Source organism: Budorcas taxicolor, chromosome 11 (assembly GCF_023091745.1).
Source record: "Budorcas taxicolor isolate Tak-1 chromosome 11, Takin1.1, whole genome shotgun sequence".
Lineage (NCBI taxonomy): Eukaryota > Metazoa > Chordata > Mammalia > Artiodactyla > Bovidae > Budorcas > Budorcas taxicolor.
Window position 1 is genome coordinate 133,865,625 of NC_068920.1, and position 14,197 is coordinate 133,879,821.

Consider the following 14,197-nt stretch of genomic DNA (forward strand, 5'->3'; position numbering starts at 1 on the left):
CATCCACTGACAGAGGCAAGTGCTGAGATGGGTCTCGGCCCTGCAGAGGCTGCCGTGAGCTGGTCAGGCTCACCGCTGCTCTCTGCTGCCCTGTGCCTGTAGACCAGGAGATGGAGGACAAGAGGGTGGATGGGGCTGAAGAGAAACTGGGTTTTCTTGAGCACCACAATGCTCAGTAACTCTTCCTTGTTGTGATTTTCTTGATAGAAAGTGGAATACCAATGCAGTGTAATTCACTAACAGGGACACAAAGGCTTAATTAGCAGCCTGTGACTTCTGTCCTCACGATTAGCCAGTGTCGCATTGTTCTCAGATATGCTTCAGGGACAGAGGTTCCTGGTGCTGGAAAAGAGCATCTGTGTTGTGTTAAAGAGAAGAAATTGGGGATGGAGGAGCGTGGATTATACGGGTCAGACTCCACCCGAGGCATGCCTGAGCTCCAGCCCGGGGCATCTTGGTTCTGGCTTCTGGATAGACTCTTGGACCCACCCAGACAGCCCTAAGGAGCCCAGTCCCAGTTGTCGTTTGGACGGATGGCTGTGTAGTCATGGTCTGGAGTCATGTGTCTGGAGCTGACGCTTCTCCTTTGTAACCAGGAATAAAAATGGTAGCGGGCACCCCAGCCCCACCACCCCACTAGCAGTAAGATTGTTGGTTTCTCTGCATTGCTTTCCCCCTCAGATCTTCCTCCCCTCAGAGGAGCCAGATCTGAGCTCTTTTAAGAGCTCCCTTAAGCCCGAGGGCTGGGGGTCTTTTACATCCCTGAGAATGCCGATGCATACGGCTGTGTGACACCCCCATCCTCACAGCAGGAGGTGCTGGCACTGCGCTGCCCAGCAACAATCTCTGACTCGAGGTCTCCTGCTCAGGAGCCCGGTGGCTGCTCCCCACACTACCATTAGTGGGCGGTCACTGCAGAGCTCCTGTTACGGGCACGGGGCCTGGGTGACTTCAGGGAAAGCCGGAAGGCCTGAGGCTTTGGGTCCAGACCCAAGCAGGATGGAGCCACGTGAGACCACTGGGAAGACTTTCCCCAGGAGATGGTTTTGAGAGCCATGCGGCGGTGCTCTGCGATCCCTCTGTTCCTTTTTCCCCCAACGCTGCTGTGTCTCCCCAGCCTCTCCCCGCTCCATCCCACCTGCCCCCCCAACTCTGCTGCCCTGCCTTGCAGGCCGACAACCCCTCGTTCCCCAACCCTCGCCGGAGGCTGCGCCTTCAGGACCTGGCTGATCGCGTGGTGGACGCCTCTGAGGATGAGCATGAGCTCAACCAGCTACTCAACGAGGCGCTGCTCGAGCGAGAGTCTGCCCAGGTGTAAGCGGCCCTGTGGACACCCAGCCCCTTGGTCTTAACCTTGAGCGGCCTGGCACGCAGTCCAGGAAGTTTAGTCTTCTTAAATGTGTCTCACGGGGCTTGTTTGCACTGCAGAGTGAAGAAGAGAAACACCTTCCTCCTGTCCATGCGGTTCATGGACCCTGAGATGGAAACCCGCTACTCAGTGGAGAAGGAGAAGCAAAGCGGGGCTGCCTTCAGCTGCTCCTGCGTTGTCCTGCTCTGCACGGCCGTGGTGGAGATCCTCATTGACCCCTGGTGCGGGGTGGGCAGGGCAGGCCCGACAGTTGGGAGGGTGGAAGGGGACGAGCTACCTAGGCTGGAGGCCTGAAGGGAGAAGGCCTCAGATGGAGCCTGACTCAGGGCCTCAGGCTGGGTTCCTTGCGCTGCACCCCCAGAGCAGCCCAGGGAATGCTGGGTCTGTGCCCTGCACCCCCTTCCGTCTGCCCCTGGGTCTTGGAATAGAACAAGCGTCAAAGTGGAGCTCACACCAGGGCTGAGAAAGCTGAGGAAGGGAGGGGTCCAGGGGATGGACATCTGGCTGGGTGGGCCTGAGTGGTGCTGGGACAAGAAGACGGGCTGGAGATGCTCTTCAACCTCAATCACCATGGCCCACCTGCTCCCTTTCTTGGCTCATCTTAGTAAAGACAGATTTCAGGCTCTGGGTGTAGACTTGTCTCCTCTCACAGCAGCAGGTCCTCCAGGGCAAGGCAAGGCAAGGTGTTGTGGAATCCTTGCCCCAATCCTTGCTGAAGCCTGAACTGAAGGATGGCTGCCCCCTCCCTTGCTTTCTCCCTGTAGCCGATCAGCAGTTCGCTCCAGTTCAGGGATTCCTCACCAGGAGAGGTGTGGAGCCCTGTTTTGATCACAGTTTGGGGACTTAAAAGAGCCCTGGACTTGTCACATAGTCCTAGGTTCGGGGTGTGGCTTGTCGCCTATTTGTCCTATGACCTTAGGCACATCACTAAGGGCTCCTGGAGCATCAGTTTGCTCCCCTGTAAAGTGAAAGATCAGGATGCTGATGATCTGAAGATCATAATATCTGGCTAACTCAGAATTGTCCAGTTCAGTTCAGTTCAGTCGCTCAGTCGTGTCCGACTCTTTGTGACCCCGTGAATCACAGCACGCCAGGCCGCCCTGTCCATCACCACCTCCCAGAGTTCACTCAGACTCACATCCATCGAGTCAGTGATGCCATCCAGCCATCTTATCTTCGGTCGTCCCCTTCTTCTCCTGACCCCAATCTCTCCCACCATCAGAGTCTTTTCCAATGAGTCAACTCTTTGCATGAGGTGGCCAAAGTACTGGAGTTTCAGCTTTAGCATCCTTCCTTCCAAAGAAATCCCAGGGCTGATCTCCTTCAGAATGGACTGGTTGGATCTCCTTGCAGTCCAAGGAACTCTCAAGAGTCTTCTCCAACACCACAGTTCAAAAGCATCAATTCTTAGGCGCTCAGCCTTCTTCACAGTCCAACTCTCACATCCATACATGACCACAGGAAAAACCATAGCCTTGACTAGACGGACCTTAGTCGGCAAAGTAATGTCTCTGCTTTTGAATATGCTATCTAGGTTGGTCATAACTTTTCTTCCAAGGAGTAAGCGTCTTTTAATTTCATGGCTGCAGTCACTGTCTGCAGTGATTTTGGAGCCCCAAAAAATAAAGTCTGACACTGTTTCCACTGTTTCCCCATCTATTTCCCATGAAGTGACGGGACCAGATGCCATGATCTTCGTTTTCTGAATGTTGAACTTTAAGCCAACTTTTTTACTCTCTTCTTTCACTTTCATCAAGAGGCTTTTTAGTTCCTCTTCACTTTCTGCCATAAGGATGGTGTCATCTGCATATCTGAGGTTATTGATATTTCTCCCGGCAATCTGAGGACCAAATTCTTTCATTTACTCCACAAATATTTACTGTCTACTTTGCACCTAGGATTAAGGAAGGTCTAGGGATGCAGTGAACACTGTCAGCTCAGCAGCCCTTGGCCGTAAGCTGCTCTGTTCCATGCTCTCCCCTTCCATCATAGTGACATGGCAGAAGGCTTGTTCCTAAGGATCCCTTCCCAGATTTCACTGGGCTCTACCCAGGGTATCTGTAAGTCTGCCCTTCTCTGGGAAATGCCTCTAAAGAACAGTTACAGCTGGGGACGGTTGCGTGTCCCCAGACCCTGCACACAGCTGTGTGGAGGGGAAATCACATGGAACTTTTAGGGTACAGGCTTGGCCTCACTTAGAGAGTCTGCCCTCTGTCTCCCTTCCTCTGCTCTCCTGGCCCTGGACCCAGCTCACTAAGCCCCCTGCCCATGCCCCACCCCCCAAGCCCCAGCCCCTGGGCCCTTCCTCACTGTGTTCTCTCTCTCACAGGCTCATGACGAACTATGTGACCTTTGTGGTTGGGGAGGCTCTGCTCCTGATCCTGACAATCTGCTCGCTGGCTGCCATCTTTCCACGGGTAAGAAGCACATCTCCTCCTGGCTCAGAGCCTTCTGGAAGTGAGGATCACTCCCGGTGAGAGCCAGTGCTGATGGAGCTGTGCGCTGTCAGGTCCTGACAAGTAGACAACTCCTGTTGCGATGGTTCAGCACCATCCATTCATTTATGACAGACTCCTTCACTATTGGCTCTGCACCCACTTTGGTCCAGGCCCTTGAGCATGCGAGGGTGAGAGAGCCTGTATCAAGATAAATGGGAACCTGTGTTGAAAATCAGAAGAGGACTGGCTGGAAGGTGAACTGGCTCCAATTGCAAAGGACCCAAAGCCAGACACAAGGGATTAAGACTTTCTCCTATAAGCAGTGGGTGCCAGGCAGAGGTTTTGATCAGAATGACAAGGGAAAAGCAGCATTTTAGGAAGTTTAATCTGACAGTAACTCACAAGTAACTTGGGGGTTTTAGGCACACTGACCCAGGGAAGGCAGGAGGGGCCAGGCAAAGTCAGCTGGCCCTGAAAACTCCTGACCTGGCTTCACCCCCCAGAGGCGAGGAGTGGACTGCTGCTGGAGGGCCACCCACAGGCTCCACTGATCCCCAAGCAGCTCTGGGAAGGGCTCTGACACCTGGACCACGGTGTGTCACCCACACCTTCAGCAGCACTGGTAGGCTGAGCTGGGACCCATGTGCCTTCTCAGTTCTGCCACAGTTGGGTTTTGGTTGATGCACACGCACAGCACTGCTTCCCAGGTTCCCAGGAAGTGTGGGAGCAAGCTGAGTGATTAGCAGCCTTGTTTACAGAGGAGAAAGCTGTCAAAGCTCAAGGCCCTTGAAATTCCATGCTTGTAGGCCTTTCCTAAGAAGCTCGTGGCCTTCTCTACTTGGATCGACCGGACACGCTGGGCCAGGAACACCTGGGCCATGCTGGCCATCTTCATTCTTGTCATGGCAAACGTGGTGGACATGGTGAGCCCCCACTGTCCTGCTGAAGGGACGCCCGCTCTCATAGGAGGGTTCTGAATTTACCTGCATGAGCAGTTGCCAGCCCATCCTGTCCCCCCAGCTATCCACACTGGCTGCTAGACACAGGTTTGAGTGGCACTTGGGTTCCTAACTGATCATCCCGATCAGTGGGGTCATCTCCCCAGGTTACCTTCCAGACTGCCTCTCTCCCCCACCCAGCTCCTTGCTCTCCCCACATCCAGGAGCCCAGCTCCAGGACCTGTGCTGGGGGCTTCACGTAGGTTGGTTCATTTAATCCGTATAATCCCAAGAGGTCAGGATCATCTGTCATTTCGTGTGAAAAAATGCTGCTCAGAGAAGTTAAGTCTGTTTTAGGTCACACAGCCAGCTAGTAACCCAGTGGAGAACTGAAGCAGTTCTGAACCCCTGTCCTGTCTTTCCGTCCTCCATGTCTCACTACTCAGGGGCCCTGTACTCTAAGCTTTCTGCGTATCTTAAATGTCCCCGAGTGAGGCTAGTGTCAGGCGTCCAGCAGGACAAGGGAGGTAAGCCTGCTCCCCGAGAGGAGCGCTCCTGTTGGGCCTCCGTCCATTTGAGCGAGGCCAGCCTTCCGGAGCTGAGTCACCGGGGGCGGCTCCTCAGTGAGCCCGGGAGGCTGGTGGCAGGTTCACTCCCCTGCTGGCTCCGATGGTACAGAATCCGCCTGCAACGCGGGGGAACTGGGAAGATCCCCTGGAGGAGCACATGGCAATCCGCTCGTGTTCTTGCCTGGAGCTTCTCCATGGACAGGCGAACCTGGTGGGCTACAGTCCGTGGGGTCGCCAAGAGTTGGACTGAGCGACTGAGCTCATGAACTCTGCTCTCCTCAGTTCCTGCAGGTTCTGTGAAGGGGCAGAGGGACAGCTGTGGGCAGCCACCAGCCAGTTATCAAGCACTGGGTGCTTAGAGCTGTCACTGGTATTCTCTCGCCAGGCCTCACAGCTCCCTCCAATGTTGGTAGCACTAGGTGCACTCTCTTAAGAATCCTATTTTTAAAAAATATAACCGTATTTGCGTTGTTCTCTTTAACACTGAAGCACAGGAGAAAACACAGCATGGAGACTTATTCTGGCAGCATATAGGTAAGAAGCCCTAGGCCATTCAATCTAAGTTCAACAGGAATGGGGTTCAGAGCCCTGACATGCCCACAGGTAGCTGGTGCCCACAGTGCAGGGAAGAGAAGGCCCAGGTCTCCTGCATGTCAGGAACCCTTGGAACCTGATGTCTGGGTCTGGGGACCGCTATCTAGCAGGGTCGTGGACACTGGCAGTACAGCAGGAGGTCTGGTCACCAGGGGAGGGGTGAAAATCTGGCTAAGAGTAAGACTTTCCCCATGCTAGAGTCACATGCTGAGGGCTTTCCCAAAGCCAGATAAAAGCCAGGGGCTGAAAGTGAAGAAAAGTAGGTCTGATTTGGTTTATGGATGCACTTTCCATTGACCACATCTGCCCAGCAGCGGGACTGGCAATCAGATTCCAGAAAGGAGTCTGAGCGGCAACTGGCTGCCCTCACAGTGAACCGTGAGGTGGCTGACTGGCTGGCCCATGGCTCCTCCGGGGCAACAGTGTGATGTGGGCAAGAGCATCTTGGGCCTGAAACCTAAACTCCAGATTCGTAGTCTGGCTTTACCACCTGCTAATTTCACTACTTTGGCCAAGAGTGGCCCGTCTGTCTTACATGATCGTGTGTGTGCTGTGTACTAGGTTGCTTCAGTCGTGTCTGACTTTGTACGACCCCATAGACTATAGCCCTCCAGGCTCCTCTGTCCATGGGATTCTCCAGGCAAGAATGCTGGAGTGGATTGCCCTTCCCTTCTCCAGGGGATCTTCCTGACTCAGGAAGATCAAACTGGCATCTCTTATGTCTAATCTGCATTGGCAGGCACGTTCTTTACCACTAGAGCCAGCTGGGAAGCCCCTTATATGATGGTACCAGTACTCAGAATACACAAGACAGTTTTCATGATCATCAGAGATGATGCTAAAGCTCTTAGCAGGAGTTACTGACTTTCGCATTACTGTCCCCTGGTACTTTCCCTTCTTGCTCGGGGTTTCTGAGGGAAGTGGCAGCTGCCACAGCCCAGCCTTGTCTTACCAGTGTCTGCTGTCCCCTTGCACTCCACGCTCTCCTCACCCACTCACGGTCCTGGCCTCCAGCTCAGCTGTCTCCAGTACTACACAGGCCCTACCAACGGCACCGCAGAGATGCAGGTGGAGGACGGCTGCGTGGAGAACCCCAAGTACTACAACTACGTGGCCGTGCTGTCCCTCATCGCTACCATCATGCTGGTGCAGGTCAGCCACATGGTCAAGCTCACACTCATGCTGCTCATCGTGGGGGCTGTGGCTGTCATCAACGTCTACGCCTGGCGCCCCATCTTTGATGACTACGACCACAAACGCTTCCAGCAGCACAAGTAAGATGAAGCCTGTTTGGAGATCTGCATGATCTCCTTCCTCCCACCCGCCTCCCCAGTCCCCACTTCAAGGTCATGGGCCTGCAGTGAGCTGGCCATCTGTCTCTAGGGCTAATCAAAGGCTTGTATGGGAATCAGGGTTCGTGGCTTCTCACAGACTGGTTGGCTGTAATCCCAGGACGGATCCTGTCCCTTCTTGAGGACTGGAAGGCCCAGGTCACCTCAGTGTTTGGCTGGGTGCAAGTGTGTGCTGTTATCTGTCCCGACAGCTTTCCGATGGTGGCCTTAGAGAAGATGCAGGTGTTTTCCAGCTCGGGGCTCAATGGCACTGACAGGTAAGGGTGTCTCCTTTCCCGTCCTGCCCTGCGTTTCCGGTCCCTTTCTTCAGGAGACAGAGTACAACAGTCCAAAGCCCCAGGGTCTCATCCTTCCAGAGGCACACTGTATGGGATGTTCAAGCTCGAAAAGTCAGCATGTTTCTGTGGGAGGCTGGAGCAGACTTGAGTGCTTATCCGGCCACGCTGGCCTCTCCTGAGGTGAAGAGAATGCAGAGCGGTCTAGAGGGTGGAATAGAGAGCAGGCTGGAGAGGCAGAGAGAGGAGCAGCCATCTGGGTAACGGCTGCGGAACAGACCTCAGAAGCTGGAGGAAGGGGCCCTGTGGCATTCAGTCTAGAACACCTGGACTCCTTTCCCACCAGTGGTTCTCTGTGGGGCCTCGGCAGGCCAGTTTGCCTGAGTCTGTGTCATCTCTTGAAGAGGTTATCAGCAGAATTCTTCAAGATCCCATCTTAGCTCTGAAGTTTTAGAATGTTATGATGCAGTGACTTGATTAGACTTTTAAATAAGTTAAAAAAAAAAAAAAAGATTACCTAACAGAGAAGATGGACAGAAGACTTGAATATGCCTTTCACAAAAGAAGTCTAAATAGGAACTAATAAACTAAGGGCATTCAAGTAATCAGGGTCATGCAAATTAAGGCCACCAGGAAAGACTGTCACACACCAACCAGTTTGGCAAAAATTAAGAAGGCTGATAACATCATGGATTATGGTAACCCATACATTCCTGGTGGAAGTATAAATGGTACAACCGAAAAAAAAAATGGTACAACCATTTAAGAAAACAATTTGGAGTTAATTAGTAAAGGTGAAAATAGACCTATGACTCAGTAACTCCACTGCTATGTATACACCTTAGAGAAATTAATGTACATGTTATTTGTCCCCAGATGTATGTACTAGAATGTCCACAGTTGCACTGTTCATAATAGCCACACGCGCGCAAACATCCAACTCAAAGGAGAGCCCCAATGAAATTAAGACTAAGTGGATATGTAAATTGTGGTATATGCATATAATACCAACTCAGCTCCACACAGAAACATGGCTGACAGTTATAAAAACGCATGGTGCAACTGTGCCCTCATCCCATCACTGAGATGTTAGTCTCTCCCTTCTCCAGATTCCTACATGGTTGAGGCTACTGCTGTGATCAGTCAGGTGATGTGGTGTTTAATAAACATCCAGGGAGCAGCTCTCAAGGCCTGACGTGGATTTCAAGTGCAGCCAGAACTGTCCAGGAGTTGGCTGGCAGTTAAGACAAAATCCCAGTGATTTCGGAAATTTTTACTGTCCAGTGGGCATCTGGACTTGATATGAAAGTGCTTAAGCTGCTGAGAAAGGTTTCTGGGATGATAAGAAACAGCATAGCCACATTAGAGAGGATAAAAACGCCCTTGTCAGCAGAGGGCAGCATGGCGCACTTTCAACTGAATTCTGGGCCCCACAGGCTGCCCCTGGTGCCGTCTAAGTACTCGATGACAGTGATGATCTTCGTCATGATGCTGAGCTTTTACTACTTCTCCCGACATGTGAGTGCCTGCACACCCGCCCCTTCCACGCCGACTTCTCAGGGCCTCCTGAGAAGCAGCCCCAGGATCTAAGAACCCAACCTCCTGGGGAATGCCGTTTTCCTTACCCCACATGGCATGTGACCCCGGTCAGGCCACTGCCTCTGCCATTTTCTGGTCTCCCTCAGGAGTATCAATAGCAGAACAACAGTTCTTACCTCTTGCTCTGAGCTGCTGATGGAAGGCTGGGAGTGGGACATAAAGCCTGGATAAAATCTCTAATTTCCTAGGCCAGGGGCTCATGGATCTCCACTCATCCTGGCTCTGGGGGTCACGAACACACTGACTACAGAGCCAGAAAGGGAAAGAAGCTGGTGAAATTTTTGTTTGGTTAAAAGGAAAAAGAGGAAGAGGGAGGGGAAGTACCCACACAAGGGACTTACTTCCCTATTAGCTCAGGAGCCACCCAGTGGCTTGTCAGAGAACTGCAGCCACCTCCAGGCACTTGGCGACTGGAGCCTGCTGGAAATGGGAACTTCTCTTCCTCTGAGATCCCCACTGCTGCCACCACCCACAAGGCCCATCTGTAGCTGAAATGAGGTCCCAGGAGCCCCTCACATCCTCCTGTAACCACAGAGGCTGGGGTCATCACCCCAGGTGTATGGTGTGGCCTTTTTTGATGAATCATCTTTCTGGGGTTCATTCCCCTGCTATCCAGCCATCTCCATCTTCCTTTCAGTTTTTCCATGTTGGAACCCCTCAAGTTCCCATTTCTCAACTTTTTTTTTTTTTTTTTGGTTGCACTTTATGGGATCTTAATTCCCCAATCAGGGACTGAACCCAGGGCCACAGCAGTGAAAGCACCTGGTCCTAACCACTGGACCACCCGAGAACTCCCTCAAATGGCCAGCTTAGGGCACACACCTTGCCTGTGTCTATATCCATAGGCCTTGCCTGTGTCTATATCCATAGGTGGAAAAGCTGGCACGGACACTGTTCTTGTGGAAGATTGAGGTCCACGACCAGAAGGAACGTGTCTATGAGATGCGACGCTGGAACGAAGCCTTGGTCACCAACATGCTGCCTGAGCACGTGGCACGCCATTTCCTGGGGTCCAAGAAGAGAGATGAGGTGAGGCATGGCTCCATAGGGCTGGAGCCATAGGGCTGTCTTTTGGCTTTCTGCCTTCTTGTGACATGGCCTGGGAGCCCAGGTAGGGCTGGACCTACACAGCACCACAGTATCAGAAGCCAAAGAATCTCTTGCCATAATCTGTGAGGCCCGTTTCAGAAGACAAGGCCTTAGTGGAGCGCACCTTTCTGTCAACTTTGATTGTCCCGAGTGGTTCTCATGCCTCACTTCACAGCTTGCCACTGCCCTTTCCTAGAGCTGGGGCTGTTGGCAGGAACTAGCAAAGCTCTTTTTTTGGTTTCCAAAGTTGCAATGAGCTTTCTAATAATTCAGTCAGGACAGTCTGGGAGACCTGTGTGTCCAAAAAGCTGAGTGCACGTCATGGGTGTGAAGGACGTTCATTTCTGTAGCATGCCATTCACTTAGACTGTCTTTGAGCACTTTGGCCCTGCCTCTCTTTAGGAGCTGTACAGCCAGTCTTATGATGAGATTGGAGTTATGTTTGCCTCCCTGCCCAATTTTGCCGACTTCTACACAGAGGAGAGCATCAATAATGGCGGCATTGAGTGTCTGCGCTTCCTCAATGAGATCATCTCAGATTTTGACTCTGTGAGTGACTATCCTGGCCCCTGCATCCTGCCACAAAGCCAGCCCTTCCAGACTGCAGCCCAAGAAATTTGGGAGTTACTTTGGCTGCTGTTTTCCCATAAAAACTCCTCAAAACGCATGGCAGTTGTCTAGAAATGTTGGGTCCCAGGTGGGAGCCTTGGAAATCACCTGTAAGTTCATAGGATAAGGTCTGGCCAAAAGATTTTGAGGCCCCTCTGGTTCCTCTTATCCTCAAATTCAGATTCAGCAAACAATAATCAGGTATTAATAACTTGTGTACCAGGGGAAATGCTTTTACATACATGCTCAACACTTCCAAGACTGGCACTTTTATCCCTGTGTTAATATGGTAGAAACTGAGGCTCAGAAAATCAGGACATTGGCCCAGGATAACATGGCAGATGTTGGCTAAATGAAGCTTTTATAGGAAAACATCTCTCAGATGTTTCATGGGTTTGTTGTAAAAAAAAAAAAAAAAAAGGGCAGATCTGTCATTTAGTTGGCTCATTCATCTCTCGACTGCTGACAATTCTCTCTTAACACTGGCCTCAGCTTCTGGACAATCCCAAGTTCCGGGTCATCACCAAGATCAAGACCATTGGTAGCACCTACATGGCAGCTTCAGGAGTCACCCCAGATGTCAACACCAATGGCTTTACCAGCTCCAACAAGGTAGCTAACCAGCAGTAGCTAGAGGAGATGGATGGGGCAAGAGAGAGGCAGCCCACACGTCATTGGTGGGAAACAGTGTAATGAAAGTAGCTGCCATTAAGTACTGTTGTTGTTGTGTGAAGGGGTCCCCTAAGACACACCAACTAGCACCATGCGGTACAAATGCAAAATGACTGTTATATTCACATCTTCATTTTCTTTTCCATTATGGTTATTACAGGATATTGACTAGCTCCCTGTGCTACACAGTAGGACCTTGTTGTTTATCCAGTCTCTGTATAATAGTTTGCATCTGCTAATCCCAAACTCCTAACCATCCCTCCCCCACCCTACTTGGCAACAAGTCTGATCTCTGAGTCTGCTTCTGTCTCATAGAGTTCATTTGTGTAACATTTTAGGTTCCACATAAAAGTGACCTAGGGTATTTGTCTTTTGGACCTAGTGTGACAGTCTCTAGGTCCACTCATGTTGCTGCAAACGGCACTTTCTTTCTTCGCGGTGGAGTAGAATCCCACTGTACATATGAGCCACATCTCCATTCATTCATCTGTCATTGGACATTTGTTTCCACGTCTGCAGTTCAGTTGCTCAGTTGTGTCCTATCCTTTGAGACCCCATGGACTGCAGCATGCCAGGCTTCCCTGTCCATCACCAACTCCTGGAGCTTACTCAAACTTGTGTCCATTGAGTCAGTGGTGCCATCCATCTCATCCTCTGTTGTCCGCTTCTCCCACCTTCAATCTTTCCCAGCATCAGGGTCTTTTCCAAAAGTCAGTTCTTTGCATCATGTGGCCAAAGTATTGGAGCTTCAGCATCAGTCCTTCCAATGAATATTTCCTTTAGTGCCGGGAGCCAGCGTGAGGAATTCCACCCGTGACAAGGTCATGCGGCAAGAGCTCTGATGGCAAGGCTAATCAGACCTCAGGTTTTCCCCCTGGAATTTCCTGAGCATCCACCCCCCAAAAAATAAGAATCTGCCTGCTTTTCCACTCTTCTGACCTTCTCTGGAAAAAGTCAATTCAGGGCTTTAGTCTTCTGCATTTGAAAGTGTTTCAATCCAAAAACCCCCCTGATGGCTTTCTAGCCTGCCTGCAGGACTCGTACAACTGCGCATGTGATTGTTTGAGGCCTCCTGACCGCAGGAGGCGCAGGAAGCTTAAAACATCCTAGGAATGCAGAGGCTTCCGAAGAGTCAAAATCATTAGAATAGGACTGATTAAAGGTTTCATTTGTTGAGTCAATACTTGCTGCCAAAATTTCATATCCTTTATTTTTAGATATAGTTGGTATATAGAAAAACAAGTAGTAGACCTGGTATTAGCAACATTAGATCTGGAGTTAAGTACCTTCTTTGTTATAACCCACTGCACCTTTGTTCTATAGAGATGTAACTTTAATGCTTTAAGGAGATGCAGATTAAAGAAAAACACTTCAGGGGAAACAAGATTAACATTCATTAAGAAAGAGAGCCAAAAAAGTGTAAACAAGCCTCCTGGCCAGAAGATAATGTAAATCACCTGAGACCTTTTGTATACAAAAAATATACAGAGAGTCAGGGCTGCGAACGCTACATAATTTTGTATTACCCATTGATCTCTATCTATAATCAAAAGTATAAAAGGCCTTGAAGGACAATAGAAGGAGAGCCAGTCGCTGGACTGGTTTCCCCCGTGTCTCCTCTTTACTCTAATTTCAGGCTGAATTCCCATCTGGGGCGTGGAGGCTCACTATGTCTACTTACTTGCCCTGGCTTTTAAGATCCGTAAGAGAGAGCCCAAGGCAGGGCACTCTCCGATATTCAAACGGACACCGGTGGCCTAATGTAGATGGTGCAAGCTCCTTGTCTGGAACTTTATTGGCTTTCCATGTAACCCAAGTTAATCAGCCTCTTCTCTCCACTTAATTTTCTTACTACTTCTTCCTAATCTAATCTTACATCAATCAATAAAGAAGTTTTTCTCACGCCAACGCCATCCACCCTTGCCAACGCCATCCACCCTTCGAATTCCCTGGATCCACCGGGGCTGGACCCTGGCACTTTAGGAAATATTTAGGACTGATTTCCTTTAGGATGGACTGGTTGGATCTCCCTGCTGTCCAAGGGACTCTCAAGCGTCTTTTCCAATACCACCGTTCAAAACCATCAATTCTTCAGCACTCAGCTTTCTTTCACAGTCCAACTCTCACATCCACACATGACTACTTGGCTATTGTAAATAGTGCTGCAGTGAACACTGGGGTGCATATATCATTAAAATTATAGTTTTCTCCAGATATATACCCAGGACTGCAGCATCACATGGTAACTCTTTTTGAGGCACCTCTGTACGGTTCCATAGTGGCTGTACCAATTTACATTCCTACCAACAGTGTAGGAGGGTTCTCTGCACATCCTCTCTAGCATTTGTTACCTGTAGACTTTTTACCAACAGCCATCTCCATTTTATGGATGAGCTTAAAAACACACGTCTAGGACGGTGTTTATAAGCTAGCTGAAGGTGCCCAGCTGGCCCCGGCATTCACAGCCACTCTCTGGTGCAGGAGGAGAAGTCAGACAAGGAGCGCTGGCAGCACCTGGCAGACCTGGCTGATTTTGCGCTGGCCATGAAGGACACACTCACCAACATCAATAACCAGTCCTTCAACAACTTCATGCTGCGCATTGGTAAGGCCTCTCAGTGCACCCTCTCCTGCTGTGCACCTCCTCCCCAAGCAGGGGACTCTACAAATCAGGGGAGGGGTCTTGGAAACAC

General features: G+C 50.8%; 1 protein-coding gene across 1 annotated transcript in view; it reads left to right on the forward strand.

Annotated features, from left to right (window-relative positions):
- Positions 1-14,197, forward strand: part of ADCY3 (adenylate cyclase 3) — an 87,274-nt gene that overhangs the window by 71,121 nt on the left and 1,956 nt on the right. The window contains exons 9-19 of the mRNA XM_052649699.1: positions 1,172-1,314; positions 1,429-1,590; positions 3,699-3,786; positions 4,614-4,730; positions 6,923-7,182; positions 7,452-7,517; positions 8,972-9,053; positions 10,005-10,163; positions 10,626-10,772; positions 11,325-11,444; positions 13,986-14,109. Of these exons, the coding sequence (XP_052505659.1) occupies positions 1,172-1,314; positions 1,429-1,590; positions 3,699-3,786; positions 4,614-4,730; positions 6,923-7,182; positions 7,452-7,517; positions 8,972-9,053; positions 10,005-10,163; positions 10,626-10,772; positions 11,325-11,444; positions 13,986-14,109 (1,468 nt within the window). The remainder of the gene's footprint in view (positions 1-1,171; positions 1,315-1,428; positions 1,591-3,698; positions 3,787-4,613; positions 4,731-6,922; positions 7,183-7,451; positions 7,518-8,971; positions 9,054-10,004; positions 10,164-10,625; positions 10,773-11,324; positions 11,445-13,985; positions 14,110-14,197) is intronic.